The sequence below is a fragment of the Balaenoptera borealis genome (genome assembly GCF_965194805.1).
Source record: "Balaenoptera borealis genome assembly, chromosome: X".
Lineage (NCBI taxonomy): Eukaryota > Metazoa > Chordata > Mammalia > Artiodactyla > Balaenopteridae > Balaenoptera > Balaenoptera borealis.
The window spans coordinates 57,223,647-57,242,584 of NC_138881.1; the positions used below are offsets into that span (position 1 = coordinate 57,223,647).

The following is an 18,938-nucleotide window of genomic DNA, read 5'->3' on the forward strand; positions in this document are numbered from 1 at the left end:
GGTAGATTTCCTGATAGTTCCTCTGTTATGCACATATAAAATCTGGAGATCTCTTTTACATACCTGAGATGTTAGTGGACCTGCTCTAGGTGCTGGGCCACCCGCCAGCCCCACACTGTGTCCTTAGCTGAACTTGTGGTTCCTCTTCTCTCTGTAAGGCTTGCTCCGGCTGAAGTTTCTGGTTCCCAGGGGCCCATGCACACACACCATGCTATTTCATACCCCTGCCTTTGTTCATTCAGTTCCCTTTGCCAGAGGTCTCTGCCCTTCTGCCTCCCTCCCTCCTTTCTCTCTCTCTCTATTGGTCATGTATACACATGGTTAAAAAAAATCAAATTAACAAAAACTCCAAAGGGACAAAAGGGCATAAAGGGTGTGGCTCCTTCTCACCCCTGACCTCAGCGCATATTTCTTGTGTCTCTCCAGAGACATTCTATGTACAAGTAAGCACTGATGTGCATGTATCTCTTGTGAAACACGCATGGCAACTGTGTCCACTATTCTATGACTCACTCTTGTAACTTCTTGGTTTGGGGATACTCTTATACTGCATTAGCTGCAGGTCTGCCTCATGCTGGGTAAAGGTTGTCTAGTGAAGCATCTGATGGCTGTGCCATAATTTATTCAACTAGGCCCCTAGTGATGGACATTGAAATGCTTTCCAGTCTCTTGCTACTACACATGATGCAACAATAAATATCCTTATACAAACAACCTTGTGCTTTTGCTCATGGAGGAGAACTTCTACTAGTGGAATTGCTGGATCAGAGAGTGTGCAGATTTTAAATGTTAATACATTTCACTAAATATCCCTTCAAACAAACCGATTGAAACTCCCACCGATAGACAACGCTGGAAAGGACCCATCCTACCCGCCTTCCCTCCTTTCTTCATCTGCCTAATGCCAACTCATGCTTTCGGAGTGGTCTCGTCCAGGATGCCTCCAGGGACCAGCCCCCCTGCCCAGCACAGCCAGCAGGGCTCTTTTCCTCCATGGGGTGGCTCTTGCCGGTCACCCCATGTTTGCCTCCACATAGTGCTTTTCACAAAAGATTGCAAGCCTCTCTTTACACATCTGTCTCCCACCGTCGACTGTGAGCTCTTTGAGGGAAGGACTAAGCTTTAGTCATCTCTTGCAGGCCCTGGTCCAACACACCATGGGCAGAAGGTCAATAAATACTTGTTGAACTAAACTAGTCAGCTCTGAATCCCCAGCTCCAAGCACAGAGTTTGCTGAATCCAAGCGTGGTCTGAGCTGAGCAGTGCCTTCGGCTTGGTTCCTCTAGGTCCCCGGACATTTGTCTTCATGTGTTTGGTGCTCAGTCCCTACCTTCCTTCAGGCTGGCTCCCAGGCCCTGCTTGAGCTGCATTCCTCCAACTCTGTAAGCAGTCACTGTCTCCTAGTCCTTAGCTGCTGTGGAAGAACTCCTCTATGATCTGGGTATTGTTTCTCTTCTTCCTCCCACCCAAATGCCTAGTGCCCTCTTGTCTGGGTGCCCCCGGGCCGCTCTTGCCCGATCCCTCAGTGAGCTGCTGGGAGGCTGGCAGGCTGGGGTACCTGTGGCCAGCACCCCTGAATGGGGTCGAGCTGGAGCGAGGCTGGACTTTTACACTGAGGACCAGACCCCTACCTGCTCCTCACCACACTGGGACTGGGACAGGCGCAGCGAAGACATCCCTGCTGCCCTCCCCGGCCACGCACATGTACTCTTGCTCTCCCTTCAGAACTGCCTTTACAAACCTCGGTCTCCTTATGGTTCACCTCCTGGGGGTGACAGGAGGGTCCAGCGACATCACTGAATGTGAAGAGGTCTGGGGAAATCTTACCCAAATGGAAGGGATTATAAAGCCTAACATTCCACCACCCTCTTTGGGATAGTGAAGTCCAGAGGGTGGAAATAGTACGAGAGGCATGCAGGGGCCAGCGGAAACCTGCAGCAAAGTCCCATTCTGCAGATGTGAATGCCAAGGCAGGCTGAAAGTGTTGCTCAACGGTCCCAGAACCCGGCTTGATCCATGCCAGGCCTTGCCAGAGGGTGGGGCCTGGTGGCAGATGGACAAGCACCGTATCAGCCCCATGTTTGTCAGAGATTCAACTCAAGCCAAAGAGGGATGTGCTGAGGCTGTTTGCCATGTATTTCTCCATCTGCAAGATGAGCACCACTTCCTAGCCACCGGCCCTGGGCCTAAGAATAGCCTCTGAAACACTGGGGATTCAGCAGGACAAACAGAAAATGGGACAGAAGGTGTAAGAAGGAGAGGATGGCTGATGGGGACGAAGGGGAGGAGGAGGGGGCGGAGCCTGCAGAGGCTGGGGGTGGGTCCCACGCACCTGGTCCGGCCAGGTCCCTGTGACTCCTCCCAGGTTCTCTGAACACACCCCCTGCCCTGAGCCTACCTTGGGGGAGGAACTCATTCATCCTGTCAGCAAATGCTGCTGAACACTTTTGAGCCCAGCGCTGAGTGCCAGGACTATGGAAATGAGTCAGACACAGAGAGCTCCTGACCGCGAGGACTCACGGGGATGGGACGCAGAGACGGAAGGAGCTAGGGGTATCATAATATATTGTTTTCAGGAACTGGCACGTGAACAGGGCTTCTTAGAGAATGGATAGAATTGACAGGGCTGGTAGGGACATTTCAGGTCAGAGGTCCAGACACAAATGTAGAAGGATCTAGCTGGAACAGAGGGCTGAGAGAAGGTCATGCCTTAGAGCCAGGAAAAGCCTTTTGATGGCTCAGCTGTAGTGCCAGCTGTGGGGACCACCTCAGGAAGCTGAGGTGCTCTCTTGCAAGATGAAGCGGTTTCTGCTCCAAATCAGTGACCAAAATGGGAGGCTATTTATTCTGCAGCCAGGAAACATGTCCAGAAACCAAGACGTCCAGTGCGATGGGTGGCACCTTCCATGAATACACCAAATAACCTACCCTCAAACATGACTGCTTTGTGTGTCCCCAAGGCCTGCTGTTCTAGAACCACGGCAGGAGGTGCCAATAAAGGGTCCACTGCACTGTAAACAGAAATCGCTTGACCCTTGGTCATTGGGGATATCTCATATGACTAGGAAAACAGGCACAAAAGTGGGCTATGGTGTTGGCAAGCGTGCCATTTGGGGTTCTTAGTGACAAACAACAGAAACCTACTTTAGTTAATTTAAGCAGAACAGCTTTATTGGAAAGCAATGGCGGAGCTTGGGGAATTGTCAGAGAGGCTAGAGAGTCAGAAACTGGCGGGAACAAGGGAACCAGGCAGACAAGGACACGGTCACATCCCGCCCCCTGGGCCGCCACCACCCTCAGCACCAAAGCAGCACAGGAGCAAATGCTTCGAGACCCCCGCTCCTCTGATTTCCTACCTCCAGACAGGCATAAGTGTCAGATGTGCTGAGACTGAGGTCTCACTCAGTTCAGGCTGCTTGGGCCCTGGGCCTGGGTCTCAGGCCTTGTTGGTGTCCCTAGTCAGGAGAACCTCACCTCTGGCACAACCCTCCACAGCAATAGGCTTCTCAGACAGGCCCTGGGGAGGGGTCCCTTTACGTGGATGCACTAATGCTGACTCTAAGGGAAATCGGGGCTGCCACTCCACAAGGAGCAGGGAGGAAGACGACCAGGACCCAAGGGGGTTCCTAACACATCTCCTTGTGTGGTGCCAGTTAGGGCACAGCAAAGGTTAATGTTAGGCCAACCACCACAACGCTACCCAACAAGGGCCCTCCAAGGTCGCAGACTTCTAAGACACCATGACAGCTGAGGTGCTGGCTGAAGGCCAAGGGGGGACACAGAATGGCTGTGGGGGATGAAGTTATAAATAGCAGCTTGACCAGTTGCAGAAAAAAAAGACTGTGGCTTCCACCACATATTTCCGTGCTTGCAATGAGAGAAAAATTATTTTTTATCAATTGGAAACTATTTTGATTTGACTTATTTTGTTAACATTCACGAAAATACACTGACACTATAAAAATAAATCAAGCAAACTAACTATTTCGGGTGAAAAAAATCAAAAGCCCCCTTCCTTACTCTTTTCTTGCAAGCCCCTGTCCCTCCCCAAAGGTAACCACTGCCATCACTTAGGTACGTAGCCTTCCAGACACTTTTATGCATTTGCATATATAGTTTGGTTTTGTAAGGTTTTATTTTACATCAAGATTGTACATATTGCTCTACAATATGCTTTTTTTACTTAACATTATGTCTTGGAGATCTTTCCATATCAGTACATACAGTTTTTAACTGTTGCATAGTATTAATTCGATACAACCAATGTATCTAAGTTGCGCTCAGGGACACGTACCACTTTACGTTTTGAAAGCAAGCTACTCCCCAAACTGCCCCCTGAAAAGGCTGCTATCATTTACATTCACACCCACAGCACGAGTGCTCCCATTTCTTCTCTTTGTAGCCCAAACTAGGTATTATCACGAAGAAAAACTATTGCTTTCTGATGGACACAATCGGTTTCATTGTCGTGTTAATTTACACGGCACTGATTGCCAGTGAGGTTGATCATTAGCAATAGCCAAGCTGTTGGAGCTGAAAACAGCTCTCCAACTGTTGGGAGGAGCATCAATTAGTACAATCACTTTGGAGAGCAGTTTGGCAATATCTAGTTAGAATGAAGATGCTCTAAACCTAAGATGCCCAAATTTCACCTCCGTATACTTATCCCTAGGGAAATTCACACGTGTGCACAAAGGAACATCTTTTAAGTATGTTCATTGCTGCAAAATACTGGGAAGAACCTAAATGTCCACCAATGGGAAAATAGATAAATAACTTGTGGTAATTCATACAATGGAATATTTAGTATACAGCAGTTAGAAGGCATGTATCAAAATGGCTAAATCTCAAAAGCAATGTTGAGTGAAAAAAAGCAAGTTGCAAAACGATACATACATTCTAGCAATTATGTCCATTTAAAAAACAAACACTCTATATTGGTTATGGAGATACACACACACACACATATACATACATATGTACACAAATACATACACACACACACATCTAAAAATGTAGACGAGAAGTAAAAAAACAATTTCCTGGGTAGAGCTTACCTCTGTGGAGGAAGGTAAATATGACGGGTGAAGAACTTCACCTGTGCCTGAAAGTGTATATTTATTGGAGAGAGAGAGAGATCTGAAGCCAATATGGCTAAATGTTCAAACCTGTTCACTTTGTGTGGGTGGGTACCTCTGTTTTTCGTAGCACTTGTCTGGCATATATTTTTCTGTTCCTTTTGTGTCACTGTGTTAATGTATACAATCAGCATACAGCTTTTTTTTTTTTACCCATTTCCTCTGAGACTTGCTTTTTTCTAAAAGGGGATTTTAATTCCTTCACCCCTACACTCCAATTGGATGTATTCCTACCATCATTATTTTTACTATGCTTTCTCACTGTTTCTTTCCTTCTCATAGACTGACAGAGTATTCTCTACTCAACCTTTGCCCCTTTAGTAGCCTGACAACCATACACTTCACCCCTACTTAGAAATAATTACCCTTACTTTTGCTGTTGTTGGAGTCAGCATTTCCAGTGAAACTAAAGTTTCTCTCCTAGTGGGAACACCAAAAAACCCTATTTGGGATGCAAATGCAAGAGATCAATTATAAAGTCACTTAGTTACCACCGTTTTAGACAAAACCAAACAATTCCACTATACCATGTAAAACCAAAAGGAGAACTTTAATAAGCTTTTACGGCACTGCAATTACAGGAACATTAACCCATAACATGCAACAGAAATGATGATGCCTTTTGGACAAATTTAACAGATAAACTTGACGTTACAATCAACAGCAACATATTCTACTGAAAAAAACAAATGCAACTTATTTCACTGTTCAGGTTAGAAAATGTATGTTTTTACTGCAATTGCAAGTAGCATTTAGAAAGTTTAGTTTTCCCTTTCTAACCTCTAAAACACGGGATGATTTTTTTTTCAATGCAATCGTACACAACCGTTTTCACGCTGGAAATAATCACAAGGAATCGACAGGTGGAGATTAATCGACTGATTGATTTCATTTCAATGGTTAATTTGGAGAGGGCTCCTGCAGTATTGTGGGTTTCAGATGGGGAAAATCATCAGACCAGGAGTAAAGAGCCTTGGTCTTAAAGCGGGGGAGGGAACATGCAGCGGCACACGGGGCAAGTGCCTGACTTCTGAAGCCAGATGGACACACAGGGCTTGTGGAAATAGTGGTGGCACGGCAGCTCCGTTGCCACCTCCCCCTTCACATATTCACTGCAACAGATGGGGCAGCACATCTCCTGCCCCACCGCGCTGTGATCTTCCGTGACCAGGATCTCGGGAAGATCATCGATGCTCTCCTTGCTGGCTGGTGGATTGGCCACCTCCACGTCCACCGCGAGAGACTCCAAGTGCGCCAGGGCAGTTTCCATTGCCTGGGCCAGGCGTTCTTCAAGTGCCATGTACGTGAGGAACTGAGGATCCACGTAGGAAATGGCTTCAGCCACCCCCAGCCCATCCGCAAACCCATCGAAGAGGCTCCAATCCACTTCGAGGTCTTCACTGACACTGGAGTCATCTTCAAGGTTGTTGTTGCCATCCAGCATGAAGACGCTGGGCTGCAGAAACTCCTGACCGGAATCATTATCCCCCTCACTGCTGTTCTCGTTTTCATTGTATTGGAGCCAAGGAACTTCTCCTTCTTCGGTGGTTGCACGTTCCTCTTCCTGGAGAGATGGCCCTCGAACTTCTTCAAGTTCATTGCCGCCACTGCTGCCAGCACTGGCACCAGCACTGGGGCTGGCGCTGGCGCTGGCATTCACTCTGGCTTGCTCGGCTTCGTGCTCTTCTTTTCCTGGCAGAGTCTCCCAGCTCTCGCCACTGGACGACAGATTTTGCTCCCGACCTCGATACTTGCGACGCAGAGCCGCAGTCCACTCTTTGTCACTGTCAGAGTCTTCTTCGAAGTATTTGTAGTAATCATCGCTGTACGTCCAGAAGTCAGGGTCGGCCATGGTTCGTCGCCGTCTCGGCACCTTTTCCGGCTTCACTTGGTCACTCCTGGCTTCCCTCTTGTCTTCAGGGTACTTCGGCTCAGGGTAGCCACCTGAACTCTCGCCTCTGCCTCTTCTTGCCAGGCCATCCGAGTGGCCTTCATCAGCGTTGGCAGTCTCCCTCCACCTGGAAGTACTGTGTGGCATATCATCATCATCATCAGTATCAAAAAATATTTTTGGTTTCACGCAGTTGGGACTTGCCAGATTTCTGATTTTGGGCCTCACCACCGGCTCCTCTGCACTCTTTGGGGTGTTTTCCCCACCACCACAAATACTCACAGGAGCCCTGCTGGGACACGCAGGTAAATTCTGCTCCCGTCTCTCCCTCTCCAGGCTGTTGTCATTTGTGACCACCTTGCCATCAGCAGAAGATGGCTGAGAGGCCATGCTATTTGGCTGCAGGAACTCAGCTCTGCTGGCAGAGCCCCGTGCTGCAGGGGCTGGGTCTAACTTGTCAAGCTCCTCTCTCACATCACGGTTAAAACTAGAGAACTGTGGGGGCACCCCAGCCAGAGACCTCGCCCCCTTCTCTGGGTCATACAGCTTATCATCTTTAAACTTGCCAGTCTTCCCTCTCACTGGCACTCGCTCAACAGGCCCAGCCCCCTCCTCCTCACTATCATCTGCCCCAAAACAGTCAACATGTCCATAAGCCATTCCTCTTCTGCTCCCCGAAGCCCTGTACTCTCTGGGCGGGTACCTGGAGTAGTCCTCATTATCAACATTCAGGCTGGTTCCCGAGCTCGCGCTGTCGTCCCAACTACGACGAGTGGTGGAAAATGGTGATCGGCTCCTCTTGGTGGTTTGACTGGGGGCTGATCTGTGCATTGGGACTTCGGATGACGTCTTTCTCTGGCCGGAAATCCTTTCCTGCTGGCTCGTGGATGGCCTGAAACTGACATAAGCATGCCTTCTTCCATACCTCCTGCCTGTATTGGACTGATACCCTCCTGCTGGCTTGGGCCATACAGGCTTGCTAGATTCCTGACCCATTTGCTCTGACCTAGGAGGGTTTCCAATACAGCTGGGGCTTGAGTGGAAAGGCTCCTGCTCCCTGCGCACGCTTTGGAGATGGGAAGGTCAAATCAGTTCGGAATAAAGGAGCAGGGAGATTTATTTTCACTTCAGCAGGCAGGTTACAGAAAGAATAAGGGGCCTTTAAAATTAGTTTCACTTTCTTCTAAGGCCTGGAGTAGCATTCCAGTGACCGTCAGGTGTAGACCTGGAACACATTTTTAATGTTGGCAAAATAATTACAAAACTGGGTTTGTAGGAAAGCCAGACTTAGGGGAGAATCTGACGGAAGATGGGGGAGGGGTGACTGGACGCTGGGAAGATAGGTGAAGCACTGGAATTGTGCCAACATGGGAAGAGGAAAGACAGCTGTGGGTTTTTTTTTTTATGGGGTATCTGCATTTTTCTGAGTCCTGTATACATACAGGAGAAATGCAAATTGGAATAGGGGTGGAAAATATAGATCACCATCACAGTGTATGCGAGAGTGTCTACGTGTCTGTCAGGAGGAGAGGGGCAGGTGGAAGGGGGACCAGCAATCATGAAGTGGAGAGACTCCTGTATTTGCAGGGGGAAAGGGCAGGTGACAGTGGCACTGGGAAGAGGCATGAGTATCAGGCAGAATGAGACCCATTCTGGATGTGGGTATGAAAATGACAGGCATGGATGGGGTGGCTTCAGGGTAGAGGGGCATGTGTACGTACGATAGAAAGAGAATGTGCATGTGGTTCCGATGTGTGATGGCTGGAACTCTAGGGAGGAATGCCTGTGTTTATGTGCCTGTGGCAAGCCAGGAAGGGTATAGTGGCACTGAGCAGGGGGTGTCCTTGAGTTTGTGTGCATGTGTTCATCAAAATGGGAGGCAACAATGGAGAAGGGTCAGTGTGAGCAAATGCATCGATATGGGGACAGCACTGGAGAGGGATGTGCGTATGGCAGGCGGGCAGGCGGGTGGGCACCAGCAATCAAAGAATGTCTCTATGCATGGATGTGGCGAGCAGGAAGAGGGGGCTGTCCCTGGAGAAGGATTTATGTGAGTGTGTGTGCATGGCAGGGACCAGCGAAGGAGGCTGTGTAGGCACATAGGTAGCAGACAGGGAGCACCTGAGAGGGGAATGTAAAAGAGCGTGTGGGTGCGTATGCATGTAAGTGGCATAGGAAAGAGGAGCCAGCAATCTGTGTAAGTGGCAGGCAGGGGGTAAGGTGGCCCACGGAGTGTGTGTGCGTGTGTGTGTGTGTGTGTGTGTGTGTGTGTGTGTGTTGTGTGTGCTCACCAGAGCAAGAAGAGGCAGAGGGAGGAGGGGGATGCTTCTGGAGGTGTGTATGTGGCAGGCGGTGAGAGGCAGGGAAAAGCACCGGAGAGTGTGAGGCTGTGTGTGTGTGTGTGTGTCTGTGTGTCAGTCTGTCTCTGTCTCTCTCAGGGGAAGGCACTGGAGAGTGTGACAGTGTGTGAGAGGGTGTGTGTGCATGTCTGTCCAAGCATGTGTGGGGGAGGGGGACACGAAGGAACCTTGAGTATGGGGGGGCGGCGGTAAGGCAGCCGCAATGGAAGGTTTTTGTGCATGCGTGTGCGCGCGCGCGCATGTGCGTGTATGTGTGTATGTGCGGGCATGTGCGTGTATGTGTCCCTGCGCGCGCACGCGAGACACGGGGATGGGAGGGGGTCCGCAATGTCATAATGAGACGGGGAAAGGTTTATCGGCTCAAACAGTAGATCCAAACCGATGTGGCAGGGAAGGGGGAAAAAAAGAAAGAAAAGGGCGTGTGGGGTTATAGTCTTTCCCTGGGAATTATTTGTTTTTCTGACAATTCTTTTCCTGGTAACAATATATTTGCCTAAAAATCTTCACCATTTACCATTCATCAAAACAACTTCAAAATGGGGAAAGAAAGGCCACGGATCGCTCCGCAGAGGAGCCAAGAAGGGAGGCAGGAGGAGAGGGGAGGACAGGCGGAGAGGGCCGCGACCACCACTCCCCTCTCGAATAGCGATTCAAACCACCCGAGCGGGGACCGAGCCACACGTAAGGGGCCGGAGGATGGAGGATGGAGCCCTAAATCGGGCCAGTGCAGGGCACAGGCCTCCCTCTGCGGTCAGGTCCCGCGTCCGCCCCACCCCTTCCCGAGGGGCGAGCCCGAAAATCTGTTCTTTAGAGCCCCCCCACCCCTCCACATCCTCGCCCCGGTGCCCGGCCACTCGCCCCACGCCCGGCCACTCGCCCCATCGCCACGTCTGGAGGGATCGAGGAAATAAACAGCCTTTCACTCACCCAGTCGCGACCCCCGCACGCTCTCGGGAAGAGCAGATCCCTCGGACCTCCAGCCGCCACAACCGCCAGAGCCGCTGCTCCCGGGGCTCCAGCTCCTCCCCCTCCAGACAGCGGCGGGACGGGCGCGACTGCGGCGGCGGAAGTGATTGTAGCGTCGCGGCGGCCCGCCCCCTTGATGTGGCGGGGGCGGCAGCTGCTCTCGACAAATCAGGGTGGGCTCGAAAACATTATTTCATTTGAAATGATGAAATCGTCAAGGATACCGAAAAGGACAGCAAAAAAATGTAACCAACAGCCAGCTTTAACAAATGTTAAACATTTAGTCATTTGCCCTTCTGTTCTGGGCTTTGGGTGGTTGTTGCTGTTTGAAATAAAATGAAATCCGCAAATTCTTTCTGATTCATTCTGATGTGAAAGTAATGATATTAATATATCCTATCTTATGTTCTATGTTATGATCTGTAGTGGAAGTATCACGGTACTTAGGGTTGCAGTCAGCTGAATTTTTTTTAACCTGGTGGTTGAAGCAAATTGAACTGTTTACAGTAGAATTTGTTGCTGTTAATCACAAAATCGAGGTTCTCTATCCAAAAGAAATGATCAATCATTGCAGCACAACATGGGTTCACATTTTCGTAATTGCATTGCCCTTCAAAATATTATAGCTATGCCTTTTGGATTTATACAATTTTACTGAACTCCGAAATCTTTTTTTTTTTAAATTGCGCTTTACATATATCTCTAATATTTGTGTCAAATGTAAAGGCTGCCTATGTTCACAACAGTAGCAAAGCTTTGTTCTTTACTGGGAATAAAATGCATAATAGAAGAGCAAGAAATTTTAGGGGTAACAAAAAATAGAAATAGGATGTATAGGGCTTCCCTGGTGGCGCAGTGGTTGAGAATCTGCCTGCCAATGCAGGGGACGCGGGTTCGAGCCCTGGTCTGGGAAGATCCCACATGCCGCGAAGCAACTAGGCCCGTGAGCCACAACTACTGAGCCTGCGCTCCCAACAAGAGAGGCCGCGATAGTGAGAGGCCCGCGCACCGCAATGAAGAGTGGCCCCCGCTTGCCGCAACTAGAGAAAGCCCTCGCACAGAAACGAAGACCCAACACAGCCAAAAATAAATTAATTAATTAATTTAAAAAAAAAAAGAAATAGGATGTATAACTTTCAAACCGTTGAAGAAATAATATATAGAACAAAGAGAAAAACTCAATCTAACAAAAGGCAGAAATGGGATGGGAGGCAACAAGAAAGTACGTTAAAAAAGGGGGGGGGAGCAGAAATAAATACAAATACGTCAGGATGTATTATGGGTTAACATCTCCCATTAAAAATAAAAAAGCAAACTCTCATTTTAGTTTTAGCATTTAGTTTTTAGAAATCCAGTTATATGCTGTTTATATGCTTCACCTAAAGCAGAAATAGGAATAGAATATATATGCCAGTTAAATACCAGCAGAAAGGAAGGAAAGAAAGAAGAAGGAAGGGAGAGGAGGAAAGATGGAAGGAGGGGAAGGAAGGAATTTTAGAAAGAAAGAAAAAAAGATAAGGAAAGAGACATGTAGCAACGTTAATATCAGAAAAATCAAGAACTCAAAGTGAAAAGCATTAAAGAAAACAAATCAGGTTGTTTCATTCACCGAGAAGATATAGTCACTAAAATGTATATGCCAAACAAAGTAATTTCAAAATATATGAGGCAAATATTGTTAGAATTATAGAAATTCTAATTATAGAAATCAGAAAGTCTGCAATTATAGTAGTACAAGTACACTTGTTTTGGTATAGATAGAGCAAATAGATTGCAAAATAAATAAGGATACAGAGAGATTCCACAACCCAATTAATAAGCCTCATCTAATGTATATGTATTTTTGTACTCAAGAAATAATGTATTTTTTATTTAAAATATTTCAAACATACAGAAAAGTTCAGAGAATTAAACGTACTTTTGCCCACATGTACTTGTCACACAGACCAAGCACATTTTATTTTCTTCGGATCCTCAGATTCTTCTGTTTTTGAAACAAAATATTACAGTTGAAGCTCTCACTTTATCCTATTTATCTTACTTCTTTTACCCAAAAAAGCACCATTTAGAAGTTTCTTTCTTGTGCATGTTTTTTCCTTTTTTCTACGTATATATATATATATATATATATATATATATATATATATATATATGTAACCGATATACATTATTGTTTTATGTATTTTACATTATGTGAATGGTATAATAAATATAACCTTTTGAAACTTAAATCTTCATTTAATATTATTTTTTGTTAGCAATTTGATACATTTAGATCTAGGTCATACATTTTAACTACTGAATATGATTATATCAATTTTCCAATATGATATTACTATAATATATCATTGTACGGACTTTTGTTGCATGAATTATCCAATTTCTTTATCTCTTTGCCTGCTGATGGACTTGGGTTGTTCCCATTTTGTGCAGTTATAAGTGAGGATTTAATGAACATCCTGGGGCATGTCTCCTTGTGCCCATATTGAAAAGTTTCTCTGGGGCAGACCTTCCCAACTGGGTAATGGGGGTTCTAATATATTGATTCCCTTAGCCCTCCAGAAAGATGGGCCTGGCTTCACGCAGCTGCTGCCCTGGGGGCTGTTCCCTTTGGCTAAGAGCAGGCTCTGTTCATCCCAGTGAGCTGGTACACATATTAGCATTTTAAACATATGCGATGATGTGAAAAAAGATTAGAAAAAACTGCTCTAGTGTATGTATTTTGAAGTAGAATTTCTGGGTCAAAGGGTATGTAGTAGTTAACTATTGCTGTATAACAAATTGCCTCAAAACTTAGCAGTTTAAGACAACTGACATTTATTATATCACAGTTTCACAGGTCAGGAATCTATACATGGCTTAGCTGGGGTGTCTCTGGCTCAAAGTCTCTCATGAAGTTGCACTCAGGCTGTCATCTGGGGCTGCAGTCTCATATGCAGGCAAAATTGGGGTAGGAGGTCTACATCCAAGCTCTTTTACATGGCTGTTGGTAGGCTTCAGAAGATTCACTGCCAAGCTCACTCATGTGGTTGCTCTCTGGCTTCAATTCCTTGTCATGCGGGCCTATCCATAGGCTCCCTGAGTCTCCTCACAACCTGGCAGCTGGTGAGAGAGAGAGCCAGAGAGCACATAAGATGGAAGACATAGTTCTTTTATGACTTAAACTCAGAAGTGACATCCCAACACTTTTGCCATATCCTATTTATCAAAAGTAAGCCATAGAATTTGTCCATCTAAGTTATCAAATTTGTAGGCATGGAAATGCTCATAATGTCTTTATTATCCTTTTAATGTCCACAGGATCAGTGGTGATGGCTCCTCCTTCATTTCTGTTTTTTTTTTTTACTTTATTTATTTATTTATTTATTTATTTATTTATTTATTTATTTATTTATTTATTTATTTATTTTTAGCTGTGTTGGGTCTTCGTTTCGTGCGAGGGCTTTCTCTAGTTGAGGCAAGCAGGAGCCACTCTTCATCGCGGTGCGGGGGCCACTCTTCATCGCGGTGCGCAGGCCTCTCACTATCGCGGCCCCTCCCGTTGCGGGGCACAGGCTCCAGACGCGCAGGCTCAGTAATTGTGGCTCACGGGCCCAGCCGCTCCGCGGCATGTGGGATCTTCCCAGACCAGGGCTCGAACCCGTGTCCCCCGCACCGGCAGGTGGACTCTCAACCACTGCGCCACCAGGGAAGTCCCATTTCTGATATTAGTTTTATCTACTCTCCTTTATCCTTGGTCAGCCTAGCTAGAGACTTACCAATCTTACTGATCTTTTCAAAGAGTCAGCTTTTTGTTTCATTGATATTCTCTATTGCTCTATTGTTTCCAATTTCATTTATTTCTGCTCTTTTATTATTTCTTTTCTTCTGCTTACTTTGGATATAATGTGCTCTTCTTTCTGTAGTTTCCTAAGGTGGAAGCTTAGATTGTTGATTTAGATCTTTCTCCTTTTCTAATATATGCAGTCGATATTATAAGTTTCCCTCTAAGCACTGCTTTTAATGCATCCACAAATTTTGGTAAGTTCTAGTTTCATTTTATTTCAAAAATTTAAAAAATTTCTCTTGAGATTTCTTCTGAACCCATGTGTTATTTAGAAGTGCATTGTTTAATCTTCAAATATTTTGAGATTCCAGCTATCTGTTATTGATTTCTAATTTAATTCTGCTGTGGTCTGAGAACACACTTTGTATGATGTCTAGTCTTTTAAATTTGTTAAGGTGTGTTTTATCACCCAGGATGTGGTCTATCTTCGTGAATGTTCCATGTGAGCTTGAGAAGAATGTGTATTCTGCTGTTGTTGGATGAAGTAGTCTATAAATGTCAATTAGATCCAGGTGATTGACGATGCAATTCCGTTCAACTATGTCCTTACTGATTTTCTGCCTGCTGGTTCTGTCAATTACTGATAGAGGGGTGTTGAAGTCTTTAACTATAATAGTGGATGCATCTGTTTTTCCTTGTGGTCCTACCAGTTTTTGCCTCACGTATTTTGATGCTCTGTTGTCAGGCACATACACATTAAGGATTGTTATGTCTTCTTGGCAAATTGACCCCTTTTATCATTATGTAATGTCCGTATTTATCCCTGATAATTTTCCGTGTCCTGAAATCTGCTTTGTCTGGAATTAACATAGCTACTCCAGTGTTCTTCTTATTAACGTTAGCATGTATATCTTTCTCTTTAATTTACGTTTAATCTGTGTCTTTATGTTTAAAATAGGTTTCTTGCAGACAACATATAGTTGGGCCTTTTTTAAAAAGTCCATTCTGATAGTCTCTGCCTTTTAATTGGTGTGGTTAGACCACTCACATTTAAAGTGATTGTTGATATAGTTGGATTAATATCTACCACATTTGTAACTGTTTCCTATTCATTGCCTTTGTTCTTTGTTTCTCTCTTGTTTGTGGGGAGAGTCTTCCATTCTTTTTCTGCCTTCTCTGATTTTAATTGAGCATTTTATATGATTCTATTTTCTCTCTTCTCTTAGAATTTCAACAATATTTCTTATGTTTACATTTTTTAGTGGTTGCCCTGGAGTTTGCAGTATATGTTTACAACTGACCCAAGCCCACTTTCAAATGACACTATACTACTCCATGGGTAGTTCAGGCACCTTATAACAGAATATTTCCAATTCCTTTCTCCTGTCCCTTATAACATTGCTATCATTCCCTTATGCATAAGCTATAATCATCTAATACATTGTTGTTATTATTTTTTGATGAAACTGCTATTCGTTGGATCAGTTAGAATAAGAATACAGAAAGATTTTATTTATACCTTCATTTATTCCTTCTCAAAAACTCCTCCCTTAAAAAAAAAAAAACTCCTCCCTTTTTTTTAATGCAAATCCAAGTTTCTGACCCATATCATTTTTCTTCTTTCTGAAGAACTTTTAACATTTCTTCAAGGCAGATCTCATAAGTGACATCCAACACTTGTTTACCATATTTTATTTATTAAAAGTGTATTACTAAGTCTAGCCCACACTCAAGGAGAAGGGATTACATAAGGCCAGGAGTTCCAGGAGGTAGGGGTCATTGTGGCAGAAGGGGGCAGGAGCATTTCAACTTCAGTAGATATTGCCAATCTGTTTTCCAAAGTGGTTTTTACCAATTATTGTTCCACCTGCAGTTTATTCACATCAGTGTTTCCCCACATCCCACCATTCTTGATACCTTCACAATTTAAAATTGTTGTCAAGCTGATGAGTATGGAACACTGTTGTTTGACTTTGCTTTTTCCTAAATTAGTAAAGAGGTTAAACATCTTTTTTTTTTAAGTATTTTTTTTTAAATTTATTTATGGCTGTGTTGGGTCTTCGTTTCTGTGCGAGGGCTTTCTCTAGTTGTGGCAAGCGGGGGCCACTCTTCATCACGGTGCGCGGGCCTCTCACTATCGCGGCCTCTCCTGTTGCGGAGCACAGGCTCCAGACGCGCAGGCTCAGTAATTGTGGCTCACGGGCCCAGCTGCTCCGCGGCACGTGGGATCTTCCCAGACCAGGGCTCGAACCCGTGTCCCCTGCATTGGCAGGCAGACTCTCAACCACTGCGCCACCAGGGAAGCCCAGAGAGGTTAAACATCTTTTCACATTTGTTGGCCACTTAGATTTCTTCCTCTCTGAATTGTTTGTTCATATATTTTGTCCATTTTTCTATTGGGGTTGTTTGTCTTGTTATTATTGATCTCTAGGAATTCTATTTATGTTCTGGATACCAGATGTCAGTTATATTTGTACAGTTGCAAATATCTTCTAGCTGGTGTTTTCTTTAAATGTAAATATGAAATTATAAAAGTACTTAAAATAAACCATGGGGGAATGTTTTTTATAAGCCTGAAGTAGAGAAGACCTCTATAAGTTGACAAAATGTACAGGAGCCAAAAAGGGAAAGTTTCAACTTCACAAAAACAAAATGTTCTGGCAGGCAAAAAAAAGTCTATAAATCAACAATTCTAAGGAAATTTAAAAATAAGTGAAAACCTGGGGGAAATATTTTCTGCTAATTTCACAAAGGCCTCATTTCCCAAATACATGAAGAGCTCCTGTAAATCAATAAATGACCCACAAACCAATGTTAAAATGAGCAAAAGATACAAATAGACATTTTATTGGAAAGGAAATACAAATGCCACTGAAACACACAAGAAGATGTTCATTCATAAAAATAAAATGAGATACCATTTCACCTGTGAGACTGACCAATATGAAAAAGCTTGTAAACACTGTGTGGTGGAGGGTGTGGAGCTTCAGGAACCTTCAAACATTTCTGAGGTATGGGTAAGTAAACTGGTAGAGTCTCTTAGTTGGCAAGTTGACAATGTCTACCAAAATTACTAATGCATATAGTTTTTGACCCAGAAAGTCTACTTCTAGGAATTCACTTACAAATATCCTTGCACATGATTTGAAGTGAAATATGTGCAATTCTATTCATTGCAGCATTGTTTTTAATAGTAAAAGAACAGAAAGAACCTAAATCTTTATCAAAAGAGAAATGAATAATTATTATGGTAGAATACTTACTATAGAGCAACTAAGATGCAGAATCTAAATCTACATGTACCACAATGGATACATCTGATAATATTGAATGAAAAAAAAAAGATGTCAGAAGATATTCACAGCATAATAGCATTTATATACGCTTTTCAAACACATAGAGGGCATGTAGTTTAAGGACTGCTCCATCTTCCAGAGAATTGTTCATTTGATCACTAAGAAATGACTCTCCTTGATTCTAATAATACTTTTGGTGTTAAAGTCAATCTTGTCAGTGATCCTGCTACCCAATTTTCTTTTGATAAGAATTTTTTACTGGTATATTTTTATTCATCTCTTCTTTAAAATCTTTTAAGGTAACATCTTTATAATTATACACAAATATGTATATAATTTTAGATACACTCATAAAGAATCCTATGTGCATATTTTGTAAAATTATAGTCTTTTCTTCTTTCTAGTTTTACTTATCTCTCTTCTCTGCCTATGTCACTGCTCCCCATAACCTATATTAATAACCTAGTATTCATTATTTCATTTTTTTCATACTTGTATAATCATATACAGATATATGTATACTTATGTGTATATATATATATATATACATGTGCAATACATGTGTGGATTTTTGTCCTTTTTTATTAAAATGAGATCATATATATACATATCATCACTTCTTTTTTTTTAATAGGTCTTTATTGGAGTATAATTGCTTCACAATACTGTGTTAGTTTCTGTTGCACAACAAAGCAAATCAGTTATACGCATACACGCATGTCCCCATATCCCCTCCCTCTTGAGCCTCCCTCCCATCCTCCCTATCCCACCCCTCTAGGTCATCACAAAGCACCGAGCCGATCTCCCTGTGCTATGCTGCTGCTTCCCACCAGCCAACTATTTTACATTCGGTAGTGTATATATGTCGATGCTACCCTCACTTCACCCCAGCTTCGCCCTCCCACCCCATGTCCTCAAGTCCATTCTCTATGTCTACCTCTTTATTCCTGCCCTGCAACTAGATTCATCAGTTTTTTGTTTTTGGTTTTTGGTTTCCATATATATGCATTAGCGTACGGTATTTGTTTTTCTCTTTATGACTTACTTCACTCTGTAGGACAGACTCTAGGTCCATCCACCTCACTACAAATAACTCAGTTTCGTTTCTTTTTATGGCTGAGTAATATTCCATTGTATATATGTGCCACATCTTCTTTATCCATTCATCTGTCGATGGACATTTAGGTTGGTTCCATGTCCTGGCTATTGTAAATAGTACTTGCAATGAACATTGTGGTACATGTCTCTTTTTGAATTATGGTTTTCTCAGGGTATATGCCCAGTAGTGGGATTGCTGGGTCATATGTTAGTTCTATTTTTAGTTTTTTAAGGAACCTCCATACTGTTTTCCATAGTGGTTGTATCAATTTACATTCCCACCAACGGTGCAGGAGGGTTCCCTTTTCACCACACCCTTTCCAGCATTTATTGTTTCTAGATTTTTTGATAATGGCCATTCTGACTGGTGTGAGGTGACACCTCATTGTAGTTTTGATTTTCATTTCTCTAATAATTAGTGAT

General features: G+C 44.1%; 1 protein-coding gene across 5 annotated transcripts; it reads right to left on the bottom strand.

Annotated features, from left to right (window-relative positions):
- Positions 1-5,664: 5,664 nt before the first annotated feature.
- PJA1 (praja ring finger ubiquitin ligase 1) lies at positions 5,665-10,470 on the bottom strand. Of its 5 annotated transcripts, none has more exons than XM_082376618.1 (3): positions 10,317-10,445; positions 7,733-7,927; positions 5,665-7,165 (listed from the first exon to the last, which is right to left on the bottom strand). In XM_082376618.1, the coding sequence occupies exons 2-3, from the start codon at positions 7,858-7,860 to the stop codon at positions 6,118-6,120; spliced, it is 1,176 nt and encodes a 391-aa protein (XP_082232744.1). In that variant the 5' UTR covers positions 7,861-7,927; positions 10,317-10,445; the 3' UTR covers positions 5,665-6,117. The 5 variants fall into 5 exon arrangements, with proteins under 5 accessions (XP_082232744.1, XP_082232743.1, XP_082232742.1 ...); XM_082376617.1 differs by having other exon boundaries at positions 7,733-8,254; positions 10,317-10,432; XM_082376616.1 differs by having other exon boundaries at positions 5,665-7,927; positions 10,317-10,470.
- Positions 10,471-18,938: the final 8,468 nt, after the last annotated feature.

Bases quoted from the DNA above. Each gene is read 5' to 3' on its own strand.
- PJA1 (XM_082376614.1), bottom strand. From the start codon at position 8,025: ATGGGTCAGGAATCTAGCAAGCCTGTATGGCCCAAGCCAGCAGGAGGG.